Raw genomic sequence first — 13692 nt, forward strand, 5'->3', positions numbered from 1 at the left:
CTACAAAACCATTCCAATTTTGAGGGTTGTCTTGCTGTTGCCTCTCCAGTGCACCTGATGTCATTTCATTTGCACCAAAGCAGGTGAAGTTGATTTGCAATCACTTATGCTCCCTAACTGGACAGATTGATATCCCTGAGGCTTATCTGCCTTGGTGTCAGACTGTGATGATTCTGATGTTTAAGTGTTCCCTTAATTTTTCTGAGCAGTGTATAACACTGATCCTTGTGCACTGGCAGCATAGGCTGCATGGCTAATTTGCATGCATAACTAGCCATGTGCTAGACCTATAATCCAAAACAAGTCTTAAAGAAGTCCTCCCTTGCCATCTCCCACAGAAAGAAAACACAAAAAAACCTATGAAATAATAATAATATTGTTATTATTATTATTATTATTACTACATACAAGGTTTTTTTTTATCTTCTGCATGGAAGAAAAAAGTGCAAAGCATCTGTACAGAGTTTGTAAACAAAACAGATGTTCCTGCTACAGGCTGCTGCTTTGTTGCATGGCTAATGTGTGTCCCAGGACTGGAACTCTGTGAGCGCTATGATATATATTGTTTGTGGCCATCCTTCCATCAGTGTCTTTTGTTGTTTGAGAAACTGTGGCACAGTGGTTAGCACTACTGCCTCACAGCTCAGATCACATTTTTGGTCACAATATTTGGTCTACCATAGTTAGCAGACACTTCCATAGTCCTCAGGGACAATTAAAACACCACTGAACCATTATAATCCACTCAAAATTAGTTCCTCTCTCCCCATTGACTTCCATGCATTTCACGGGGTTCAGTGAAGTTCCAGAAGATTTCTGTGATTTCACTGTACTCACAGTGAAGTGAAATCCACAGGGGCCGCTATTCACTACTAAGCACTATTGCTAACCATACGCATCCCTTTATAGCCTCATTGTAACCTTTTTTGGGCAGGGTAGTGTGCCATGTCATAAGGCATTCATCATCTTAAGCTGTTTCTACAAACATGGCAATGACTAGTTTAACTCATTAGCCTTCACCTATATTCCATTCAATAGAACACCCTTATGATGAAGTAAAATGGGAGGCTTAAAGCATAACAATGTGGTCAAAAAACTTAAAATGCAACTAACCCATAATTGAGGTGCCAAAGTTTATTATTTTTTTTTAACATAATCTGATTCTCTCTCTGTCTGGTCCCACAGTTCTTGTGTTTTGGCTACATAATGAGGAAACATTTTGCTTGATGACTATATATTCATGTCCTTCAGGTTTCTGCCTTTAGAACCTACCAATCAACAGAATTACAAAAAACATCAAATCTCATGCTGATATCTGTCCACCTAAAGGATCCAAAAAAACCTTAATTACAAATGGCAGGAAAGAGTGAGGTATATGACAGGCACAAATTACATTATCTACAACCCTCACCTACTCTTTCCAGGAGTTTGCTTAATATTTAAATTTTCTTTCAATGAAAACAGTTATTATCTAGGTTCCACCTCTTTTCAAAATGCAAATAAAAACTGAAATAGAAAACTCTGAAACTTCATAACATTACACACTGACATCACACACTACATGAATGAATAAATGTGTGGAGGTATATACACATCAAATAAATAAATCTTCAATTCCCTGAGGTTATTGAGCAGAGCAGCCAGAGAAATAAATGTAATTTAATTAATCATTTTCATAATGCGCGAATCACCTATTGAAATAGCTATGTCTGTCTACTTGTCTGTACGGATCACTCGGCCACCAGTGGTCCAATTTTGAGGAAATGTGGAACACTTATTTTTCAAGGAAATTTGTCACAACAGTTTAATATTTGTTGAAATATCTTAAACAAACGGCACCATATAAAGTTTTCAAATTTTAAAATGTTCCACTGAAATTTGAAAATTTCAAACTTCTCAGTATTGAAATGGAGAACATTCTGTGCAAATTCAACTATGGCTTTTATTGTTTTAATTTTACCTTGAGAGAGATCACTTCAACTTGTATATTTTATACATTTTCATCTTTTACTCGTATGACAGCCGCTTGGATCCCCAGTACCAGTTAGTCAAAACTCTGGGGGCACACGACCAAGCTTTCCTATTGAAACACAAACAAAGAAAAGGGCACCTATCTGGAATATACAGTGGGTACGGAAAGTATTCAGACCCCCTTCAATTTTTCACTCTTTGTCATATTGTTATTGAGAGACAAAAAAAAGAATTTTTGAAATTGTTGCAGATTTATTAAAAAAGAAAAACTGAAATATCACATGGTCCTAAGTATTCAGACCCTTTGCTCAGTATTTAGTAGAAGCACCCTTTTGAGCTAATACAGCCATGAGTCTTCTTGGGAAAGATGCAACAAGTTTTTCACACCTGGATTTGGGGATCCTCTGCCATTCCTTCTTGCAGATCCTCTCCAGTTCTGTCAGGTTGGATGGTAAACGTTGGTGGACAGCCATTTTTAGGTCTCTCCAGAGATGCTCAATTGGGTTTAAGTCAGGGCTCTGGCTGGGCCATTCAAGAACAGTCACAGAGCTGTTGTGAAGCCACTCCTTCGTTATTTTAGCTGTGTGCTTAGGGTCATTGTCTTGTTGGAAGGTAAATCTTCGGCCCAGTCTGAGGTCCTTAGCACTCTGGAGAAGGTTTTTGTCCAGGATATCCCTGTACTTGGCTGCATTCATCTTTCCCTCGATTGCAACCAGTCGTCCTGTCCCTGCAGCTGAAAAACACCCCCACAGCATGATGCTGTCACCACCATGCTTCACTGTGGGGACTGTATTGGACAAGTGATGAGCAGTGCCTGGTTGTCTCCACACATACCGCTTAGAATTAAGGCCAAAAAGTTCTAACTTGGTCTCATCAGAGCAGAGAATCTTATTTCTCATCATCTCAGAGTCCTTCAGGTGTCTTTTAGCAATCTCCATGCGGGCTGTCATGTGTCTTGCACTGAGGTATGTGTGGAGACAACCAGGCACTGCTCATCACTTGTCCAATACAGTCCCCACAGTGAAGCATGGTGGTGGCAGCATCATGCTGTGGGGGTGTTTTTCAGCTGCAGGGACAGGACGACTGGTTGCAATCGAAGGAAAGATGAATGCGGCCAAGTACAGGGATATCCTGGACAAAAACCTTCCCCAGAGTGCTAAGGACCTCAGACTGGGCCGAAGGTTTACCTTCCAACAAGACAATGACCCTAAGCACACAGCTAAAATAACGAAGGAGTGGCTTCACAACAACTCTGTGACTGTTCTTGAATGGCCCAGCCAGAGCCCTGACTTAAACCCAATTGAGCATCTCTGGAGAGACCTAAAAATGGCTGTCCACCAACGTTTACCATCCAACCTGACAGAACTGGAGAGGATCTGCAAGGAGGAATGGCAGAGGATCCCCAAATCCAGGTGTGAAAAACTTGTTGCATCTTCCCCAAGAAGACTCATGGCTGTATTAGCTCAAAAGGGTGCTTCTACTAAATATTGAGCAAAGGGTCTGAATACTTAGGACCATATGATATTTCAGTTTTTCTTTTTTAATAAATCTGCAATAATTTCAAAAATTCTTTTTTTTGTCTGTCAATATGGGGTGCTGTGTGTACATTAATGAAGGAAAAAATTAATTTAAATGATTTTAGCAAATGGCTGCAATATGACAAAGAGTGAAAAATTGAAGGGGGTCTGAATACTTTCCGTACCCACTGTAAATGGAAAGGAAAGAAATTATGTAAGAGTCGCACAGTTAGCATAGACTGAACTAACAGTATTTATGTTATTGCATAAACTACCTAATGGCTGTATAATATGCACCAAAGTTATTGCAGTTTTGTCTTTTTATACTAGTTTTTATTTCCGTATTATTTCTGATCTTACTTGGAAATTCAGTTTAGTTTTCTTTCATCATGTATTTTTAATTTTAATTTAGTTTTTATTTCACAAAGACATTTGTATTTTATTTTCATATACATTAGTTTCAGTTTTAGTTTTAGTAATTATGGTATGGTTAATGAGCTACTATGGAGTTTAGTTTTGTGTCACAATCAGACAGATCTGTACACTTAATGGGACTGGATATAATATGAGTTTAAAAGCTTACTGCACTACATGGTTTACTATCTGGTTTTGTTTTTGGCTGTTAAAAACAAGCATAATCAAAATCAGATACTGAATATGAACAATTTTATACAATCTATAATTTTTAAAATATTTTCTAAGTCATGTGCACTGACTGTTGGCATGTTTCACCTTTTCCTTTTATTGCCCACAATGGGCCAATTTGTGATGAAATTTAGGTGAATTTTAAGGTTTGAGGGCTTTTCTTCTCTAAATGTCTACAGCACACAACATATACTGCTACAAGACAATGTACTTATAATTAATGTCTTCAATATTGTATTAAAAAATCTCCCATATTGGGTTTTGTTATTTTCTACCAGCCATATTGATATAAAAACTTGCTAACCTGAAGCAGGATCGCAGGAAACCTGGAGCCTATCCCAGCAGCTTTGGATGCAAGGCAGGAAAAATTCCTGGGCATGGCGCCAGCCTATTGCAACAATACTATATATATGCAATATGTATGACATGGCTGATTTTAAGAACAAAAATAGTATGATATTTCAACTATCTATTTTGAGAGAGAGACAGCGGGATTGAAAAGAAGGAGACAAATATTTTAAAGCATAATTCTGCCACCGGATTATTTTCACAAATATCAGGTATTGTATAGTAGGTTTAGTTTTTCACCAGCAGGAAGATTCTCTTCAACTAGCTACCTGTAGTCAGTAGCGACATTGCCAACTCACTTCATTGTTAAACGACCTTTTAAAGCAAAAGTGCATGGTCAGTAACAATAAGCTGATATTGTATGCTGACCTAGTCAGTCTCTCATTTTATTTTCAAAAAGGATTTCTCCTGTGCGAAGTGGCAGGTGTATTACTTTCAACAAAATGCAGACACCTGAGAAATAAACTGAAATGTTACACACTCATGATTTTTCTGTTCATACTGTAAAGGCTTTGTTGACCAGCACATTCCAACTTCAGGTGTTTGAATTACATTTTGACATACAGGAAGTGCCAAGAAATGCAGCAGCTCATCATAACGGACATGCAGCTTGGAATTTGGCTTAGTGTGTGTTGATGTATATACAGGGGGTCCTTGGGTTGCAACGTCTCGACATATGATGTTTCGAGTTTACAACGCTCACTCCCATAAAAAAATTGAGACGCGAGTGTTTCGGCTTACGCCATTAGAGTCGTACTTACAGACTACGTGTGTGAACTAGCTTGGTTGCGCACAGCGGAAGAATACGCTGTAACACGGCGTATGAGTGAGGGAGTTGGCAAACTAATTTGGTTGCGTGCGGCACAAGTGTTCTGTTTGTGTTGCTTTGTTTGCCGACTTTTTGGCCCTTATTATGGCTCCTAAATGAAAGTCAGTCTTCAGATGGTAATGCTTCGAAGAAGAGGAAAGCCATCATGTGACATGAAATTAGACATTGTAAAGAGATCAGAAGGAATAAAGATAAGGAGTTTTTTACGCTCATTTTTTGTCATTTTTTCTGTTACTACAGTACAGTATATTTATGTCCTTTTCTTTTTTCTGTGGCTTAGTTGTGTTTTTATGTTCTAGATTATGATTCTGCAAATGTGTTAGGATAGGTAAGTGACTTAGGCTAGGGTGTGTTTCGACTTACACCAAAATTCAGGTTACATCACTGTTGTAGGAACGGAACTGTGTCGTAATCCGAGGACCCCCTGTACTGTATATTGGGCTCAGTCAAAATTACAGCTAACATGCTGTAATTTATGAACAGACTAAAATTCTATAAGGAATTATCTGTATTGCCAAGCACATTCAAAGCAAATCCATCAGCTCAGTACAGTTCACTATTGACCCAGAACCATTCATGCTGTCATAATCAGCTGCTGAAGAACTGTTATCCCACAGTAAATTGCTTTCTTTGTCACACACTTTACACGCCCATTTTCAGCTTGTTCTGTCACTGGAAATGTCCATAGATTGTATGTTTTAACTAAAACCAAACATTCTGCATTTCGTTTGGCAGGTTTTCAAGTGTATTGCATTTCGATTGAAGACTATGCACTAATCATTCCAAAACTGAATGTAATCCAAAAATCAGTGTGAAAAGGTGGGGCAAGTGGTATAAACAGTTGGGATAATAGGCCTTACAATCACAAGTGTGTTCATCCAGTGCTAAAGATGCTGAAGAGGGTGTTGAAAAGGGAGAGGATCAGCCATCTCATTTAACAGGTTGGCTATGTATGTATCAATGTCGACTGGTTGCTGGAAAGGGCTGGTGTAACAGAAGCAGCAACAGGAGAAGAACTTACAGCTGCTACAGTAATATCCTTAGAATGCATTCAAGAGATACTGTCCCAAAGAGCTGCAGCATACTAATGGGTGGATCATCACCTGGGGTTTTTGCACTCCAATACTCACCAAAATAGGGTTTGTAAATATCTGTAGATGGGGATGACAGCACTAGCTACTACGAAACTTCTTAATGTGTTAGTTACGACTATCACATCAAGAGTGGAACAACAGGCAAGCATAACACATTATTTAGACAACTTAGCATAACAGTAAACTTTTTCAGTGTGACTTAAAACATACTTTTTACCATTCTGTATGCTTGCCACTATTGAGGGATATATCTACACTACTGTTGATCCATATTACTAACCGAGAATGGTAAACCGGATGGCATGGACGCAGGTACACGGCGATGGGACCATGAGACATACTGCGCAGGCGCGTACAGCTCAACTAACGGAAATAGTAAATAAAACAACCGCCATATTGTGAGTGGCACTACTGCGGAGTGAAGTTAGGAATAATGTGCTGCTTGGGATTGTAAAAACCGCTGAACGCTTTACACCAAATTCAAACACAATACAGCTCAACGATACACACACGAGCCCACCTGGATAAGATCAATGAACGCAGGCACCTACAATGTGCGTCTGAAACTGCGGAAGCAAAGCAGGCACGGGTTCAAAACGAACGAGCTCGACTGACGGATATACAAACATGAGCCCGCCTGGATAAACAACGCACCCATAGCTAACGATTAACGACACAGGCACACAGAAAAGAGAATTCTGCACTGCACCCCAGAGTCAAACGTAAGACACTACGGGGTCCGTAAAGGTCCACATAGATAGTACGGAATATATAAGAGCACACCGATCAAAACAAAATCAATCGTGTAAAAGCACATAGTACACACAAATCATGTGCTCTCAGCGCATAGAAGGCGTATAAGGACAATACGGAGAATAGAGACCCAAAGGCATTGGAGAGAAAAAAAGGCAGATAAGAGATTATGAAAGCAGTGGAATTTTAAAGGCTCAAACAAACGATGGCGCAATACACATGCAGACAAAGGTACAGAATATGAAAGCAGTAAAATTTGAAAGTATTGTAGCGTCCCACCCAGGTTGAGGGCTTTTTGGTTTTAAGTGACTGTTAGGTCCAAATGAGGGAAGGCGGAGTACAGCACGGAGGACTGATAGCAGGGTATTGATTTCATGCGGTAAGGGGGGGCGTTGGAGAGGGTGCTAGAAAGTTGTGTTTGAGGTTAGGTAGTCAGCGATTGTTCAGGTAAAACTTTTGTGACACTTTATCATGTCAGTCACTACAGTATCAAAGAAAAGATAGAAACAATTGCATTACCGCAAACAAAAGGTGATTAATCATCAGAACCAGGTGTAATTGAAAAAATACCAGGACAAATTGAGGTCTGAAAAAAAGAGCAGACAACAAAGTCTTTTCGCATTCGCATCATTCAATGGACAAAACGTGGATTTACACAATAATGGACCATATGCTATGAGAATCTGTGGTCCCACAACAGTTAAAGGAACGGCAAGTTAAATTTAAATCCGTAGTAAAATGTTTATACAGTTTACTGTGAGAATAGCTTTTGCTATGACAATCAATAAATCACAGGGACAAACAGAAAAACTCGGATTATTTATTACAGAAACAGAAACAATATTCACTCATGGGCAGTTATACGTTGCGTTGTCACAATGTGTCTCCAAAAAATATTGTTTTTAATGAAGCTTTAAAGTAAAAGTGAAAATAATGAAATTGAAACAATTACAAAAAAAAAACATGTAAAATTGTATATCCAATTAACCAAACATGGGGGTTGGCGAGCAAAGCGAGCAGGGGGCGAAGCCCCCTAGTTAACATATATTCAAGTAAGAACCATGAGCACATAAAGAGATAAGTATATTTTATTAAGTACAAGCACTGTAAGAACTCAGCCACAGAGGATGCAAAAACCAGTGTTTCTTTGTGCTGGTCCCAAGCCCTGATAAATAGGGAGGGTTACGTCAGGAAGGGCATCTGGGGTAAAATTTTGCCCGATCAACATTTGGACAACAATACAGATTTCCATATTGGATTGGTCAAGTCACGGATTAACAACGACCACCACCAGTACTGTTAGACAACAGGGTGCTGGCAGAAATTGGGCTACTGTTGGCCGAAGAAGGAGTAGAACAGGGGGGAGACATGTCTGGAGGAAAGAGGAGAGAAAAAAGGTAAAAAGAGTGGAATTGAGGGTAGGAACTTTGAATGTTGGCAATATGACTAGTAGGGGGACAGAGTTAGCTGATATGATGGAGAGAAGAGGTTGATATATTGTGCGTTCAAGAGACTAAATGGAAGGGAAGTAAGGCCATGTGGATCGGAGGTGGATTAAAATTGTTCTATCATGGTGTGGATGGGAGGAGAAATGGGGTAGGGGTTATTCTGAAGGAGCAGTATGTCAAGAGTGTTTTAGAAGTGAAGAGTGTCAGACAGAGTAATGATTATGAAGCAGGAAAATGGAGGTGTGATGATGAATGTTAGTGCATATGCCCTGCAAGTTGGGTGTGCGATGGATGAGAAAGAAGATTTCTGGAGTGAGCTGGATGAAATGATGGACACTGTACTCAAGGGACAGAAAGTGGTGATTGAAGCGGATTTCAATAGAAATGTTGGTTAAGGGAACAGAGGAGATGAGGAGGTGATCGGTTGGTATGGTGTCAAGGAGAGGAATGAAACAGATCAGATGATAGTGGATTTTGCAAAAAGAATGGGCACAGATGTGGTGAATATGTATTTTAAGAAGAGAGTGGAACATAGGGTGATGTACAAGAGTGGAGGAAGATGCACACAGGTAGATTATATCCTATGCAGAAGAGTCAATCTGAAGGAGATTAAAGACTGCAAAGTGGTGGCAGGGGAAAGTGTAGTTAGACAGCAAAGGATGGTGGTCTGTAGGATGACGACAGAGATCAATATGAGGAGGAGAGTGAGGGCAGAGCCAAGGATCAAATGGTGGAATTTGAAAAAGGAAGACTGCAAGGTTGAGTTTAGGGAGGAGGTAAAACAGACACTGGGTGGCAGTCAAGACTTATCAGACAGCTGGGCAACTACAGCAGAAGTATTAAGGATGACAGCTAGAAGGGTGCTTAGCGTAACATTTGGACAGAGAAAGGAGGAAAAGGAAACCTGGTGGTGGAATGTGGAAGTACAGGAGAGTATACAGAGAAAGAGGATGGCGAAGAAGAAGTGGGATAGTCAGAGAGATGCAGAAAGTAGATAAGAGTATAAGGAGATAAGCCGCAATGTGAAGTAAGAGGTGGCGAAGGCTAAAGAAAAGGCTAATGATGAGTTTTATGAGAGATTGGACACTTAGGAGGGAGAAAAGGACCTTTACCGACCGGCTAGACAGAGGGAACAAGCTGGGAAAGATGTGCAGCAGGATAGGGTCATAAAGGATAAAGATGGAAACATACTCACAAGCGAGGAGGGTGTGTTGAGAAGATGGAAACAGTATTTTGAGAGGCTGATGAATGAAGAGAATGACAGAGACAGAAGGTTGGATGATGTGGAGATAGTGAATTAGGAAGTACAACGGATTAGCAAGGAGGAAGTAAGGACTGCTATGAAGAGGATGAAGAATGTAAAGGCAGTTGGTCCAGATGACATACCTGTGGAAGCATGAAGGTGTTTAGGAGAGATGGCAGTGGAGTTTTTAACCAGATTGTTTAATGGAATCTTGGAAAGTGAGAGGATGCCTGATGAGTGGAGAAGAAGCTGTAGTAACTACAGGGGGATAAAACTGATAAGCCACAACATGGAGTTATGGGAAAGAGTAGTAGAATCTAGGTTAAGAAAGGAAGTGATGATTAGTGAGCAGCAGTATGGTTTCATGCCAAGAAAGAGGACCACAGATGCAATGTTTGCTCTGAGGGTGTTGATGGAGAAGTAAAAAGAAAGCTAGAAAGAGTTGCATTGTGTCTGTGGACCTAGAGAAAGCACATTACAGGGTGCCTCAAGAGGAGTTGTGGTATGGTATGAGGAATTCAGGAATGGCAGAGAAGTATGTAAGAGTTGTACAGGATATGTACGAGAGAAATGTGACAGTGGTGATTCTGCGGTAGGACTGACGGATGCATTCAACATGGAGGTGGGATTACATCAGGTATCGGCTCTGAACCCTTTCTTATGTGCAATGGTGATGGACAGATTGACAGATGAGATTAGACAGGAGTCCCCTTGGACTATGATGTTTGCTGATTACATTGTGATCTGTAGCGAGAGTAGGAAGCTAGGTTGAGGACATCCTGGAGAAATGGAGATATGCTCTAGAGAGGAGAGGAATGAAGGTCACTAGGAAATAGAATGAGAGCAATGAGAGGAAGGTCAGTGTAATGGTGAGGATGCAGGGGATAGAGTTGGTGAAGGTGGATGAGTTTAAATACTTGGGATCGACAGTACAGAGTAATGGGGATTGTAGAATAGAGATGAAAAAGAGAGTGCAGGCAGGGTGGAATGGGCGGAGAAGAGTGTCAGGAGTAATTAGTGACAGATGGTTATCTGCAAGAGTGAAAGAGAAGGTATACAGAACAGTATTGAGTCCAGCTTTGTTAAATGGGTTAGAGATGATGGCACTAACCAGAAAGTAGGAGACTGTGCTAGAGGTGGCAGAGTTAAAGATGCTAAGATTTACATTGGGTGTGATGGACGGGATTAGAAATGAGTACATTAGAGGGTTGGCTCAGATTGGATGGTTGGGAGACAATGTCAGAGAGGTGAGATTGCATTGGTTTGGACATGTGCAGAGGAGAGATGCTGGGTATATTGGGAAAAGGATGCTAAGAACAGAGCTGACAGGCAAGAGGAAAGGACGAAGACCTAAGAGAAGGTTTATGGATGTGGTGAGAGAAGACATGCAGGTGATGGGTGTGACACAGCAAGATGTAGAGCTGTAAGGGTTAAAACTACAAAAGGCTTATGCCTGTATATTTTTTATGTATCTGAATAACCTGGAAACCACCAATATATTATAAGCAAAAGGTCAGGTATGACCAAATGTGTTGGGAGATAAGAACTGTAATAAAAGCATGGTTTGCCCGTCGATGGGCACTCATTTCACTTGATTCGAGTCTGTATGTGCATCACACAATAAAAACTGATTCTGCTGTCCTCCTGTGTGCCTTCCTTTGAAAACTGAGTGCCATACCTTTGCCACGACACTGCCAGAACACAGAAATATGTTGAAGTGGAATGCCCCCTGCCCCCACCTTTTAACGCTGATTGGTCATTTAATTACATTCAACTTTGGCATGATTAATGAGTGGTCCTGAATCAAAAATCAATACATCAGAGCAGCCGCTAAGCAAAATGCAATATGTTTGCTTTGCTTTAAGTTATGATCTATGGACATTATTTCAAATGTGATATGCTTTTGTATTGCATTTTAATCTTACATAACAATTATGAAAAGTATTCAATCATTTGGTTGATGTTTTTAATTATGACATGATGAAACCACGACAAAGTGAAATGCACCATGTTTATGTGTTGCATTGCAATATAGATAACATGTTGGACTGGCACAAATATTTTGGCACAAATAATCTTTCATTGTATTTACTGTAGTCTACTAGCACATGTAATTACATTTTATTATTGGTTATTTTTTTAATGATTGTTACAAAAGTATTTAATAAAAAAATGTGGTAACTGACCCTTCCAAGACGTAACTAAAATAGGTAAAAAGCACCGACTTTCATATCAATTACCCTCTAATGCATCTGAATGTAACACTATATGTACATTTTATAAACGTTTATGTGTGTATATGCTGTATTTTGAGGTCACTGTGTGGGGTAAACTAAGGTGGGGTGAACTAAGAGCATAAGTAAAAATCCAGGACTGTGAAGGGATGTGGGGTTTTAGTTTTAGGACACAGTTTTTTTTTTTTTTGTTTTTTTTTTGGAATTTGTAATAAATAGTGCTTTCTCTTAAGCAATGGTTAAGCTAGAAAATGTTGATACTGTAATATGTATATACATATTTATTATTAGCTTATTTAGATATTAGTTATCCTCATCTATTCTTTTCCATTTACTTCAATAAATTCGATTATTAATACAAGGATTTTGAAAGAATGGAGAATTAATAACACAGCACGAAAGTACCGCTCAGATATATTTTAATCTTTTCATCTTGAAAAGCAATGATACTCAGGGAATGCATCTAAACTACGCGTAAAATATATAATGTTTACAAAGAACCACAGTCATTTTTATCAATATTTACCCCTTACATTACCTATCAGTTTCTATCATTGGTAATATTAGTAAGCAGCAATGCAAAGTTAATCAAAAAATTATGCAGGGCTAAAAAGTTTAAGTTGCAAAACATTTACAAAATACCAAAAGTACAATAACCCATCATATTGGCCGCTTCTTCTGAAACAACATATTGGTCTTAAAAACGCTTACTCTTTCGTTATCGTTGTGTTGGGAACGAAGGAAAAACTCCAGCTAACCGTCCCTTGATTGTGAGACATTAACGCTTTAACAACTTCTCCCAGAATGCTATGCACAGTGTCGCAGTGAATGCTGGGTGTGACAGGCATGGAAGAGACGCCGGCACAACGTGAAGCTGGAGAGATTCCTTGTGAGGAGTCTTTTGATCAATTTTTAGTACAGCATGAAACGGCTCTCAGGTCATCTGCAGTTCCACAGATATTTTGGAAGAGTTTGCATTACAAGCTTATTAACGAGGTTTGTGTTTGTCACTGTGTATTTTTTTTTTCCCTAACTAATGCAGTAGCCTACACTAAACTCAAAAGTAACTCCTGCCTTGATTTAGTGGTCGTAGTGTATTTACCCCCGTCCCATTCACATAATTGCTTAACAATAATAATTTTAAAATGTTGGCTGAGTTAATCGGACATTTCTAATATAAGAGCAATCGATCAATTTAAAACGAGTTCATTAGAACTAATCAGAAATAAATGATATACAAAGCGGAAGAAAAAATAAAGTTAATTGTAGCCAAGCTTTTGAATTTTAGACCAGTTCGTGCCTTCTGCCTGCACGCTGTGGATTAAGTGGGTTGCATGAGGGATGGATGTTTACTATTATTTACATGACATGCTTGATACCAATGCTGCCTCTCAAGTATAGGAGAGTGGTGTTTGCGTATTATTCCAACTTTTAAGAGGGTTTTTGTCCTGGTAGTTTGGTTTTCCTTCTATATCCCATGGATGTGTACTTGATTGGTGACTCAAGTTGGGATGTTCAAGGAGTGTGTGTTGCGATGGACACATCCTGTGATGGGTTTCTCCCTATCTTGTGCTTGATTTTACCAAGAAAAACTACATCTCCTCGGATTA

At 39.4% G+C, this 13692-nt stretch overlaps 1 protein-coding gene and 1 long non-coding RNA gene across 2 annotated transcripts in view; one reads left to right on the plus strand and one right to left on the minus strand.

Moving 5' to 3' along the window:
* LOC114663838 (uncharacterized) overlaps nucleotides 1-12876 on the minus strand; it is a 76770-nt gene extending 63894 nt beyond the window's left edge. Inside the window, exon 1 of the long non-coding RNA XR_007935334.1 lies at nucleotides 12794-12876. This is a non-coding gene — a long non-coding RNA (uncharacterized LOC114663838). The remainder of the gene's footprint in view (nucleotides 1-12793) is intronic.
* A 20-nt stretch (nucleotides 12877-12896) lies between these two features.
* Nucleotides 12897-13692, plus strand: part of ttll12 (tubulin tyrosine ligase-like family, member 12) — a 102857-nt gene continuing 102061 nt past the window's right edge. The window contains exon 1 of the mRNA XM_028817741.2: nucleotides 12897-13078. Coding sequence (XP_028673574.1) covers nucleotides 12911-13078 — 168 coding nt within the window. The 5' untranslated portion in view covers nucleotides 12897-12910. The remainder of the gene's footprint in view (nucleotides 13079-13692) is intronic.

The sequence above is a fragment of the Erpetoichthys calabaricus genome, chromosome 1 (genome assembly GCF_900747795.2).
Source record: "Erpetoichthys calabaricus chromosome 1, fErpCal1.3, whole genome shotgun sequence".
NCBI lineage: Eukaryota > Metazoa > Chordata > Cladistia > Polypteriformes > Polypteridae > Erpetoichthys > Erpetoichthys calabaricus.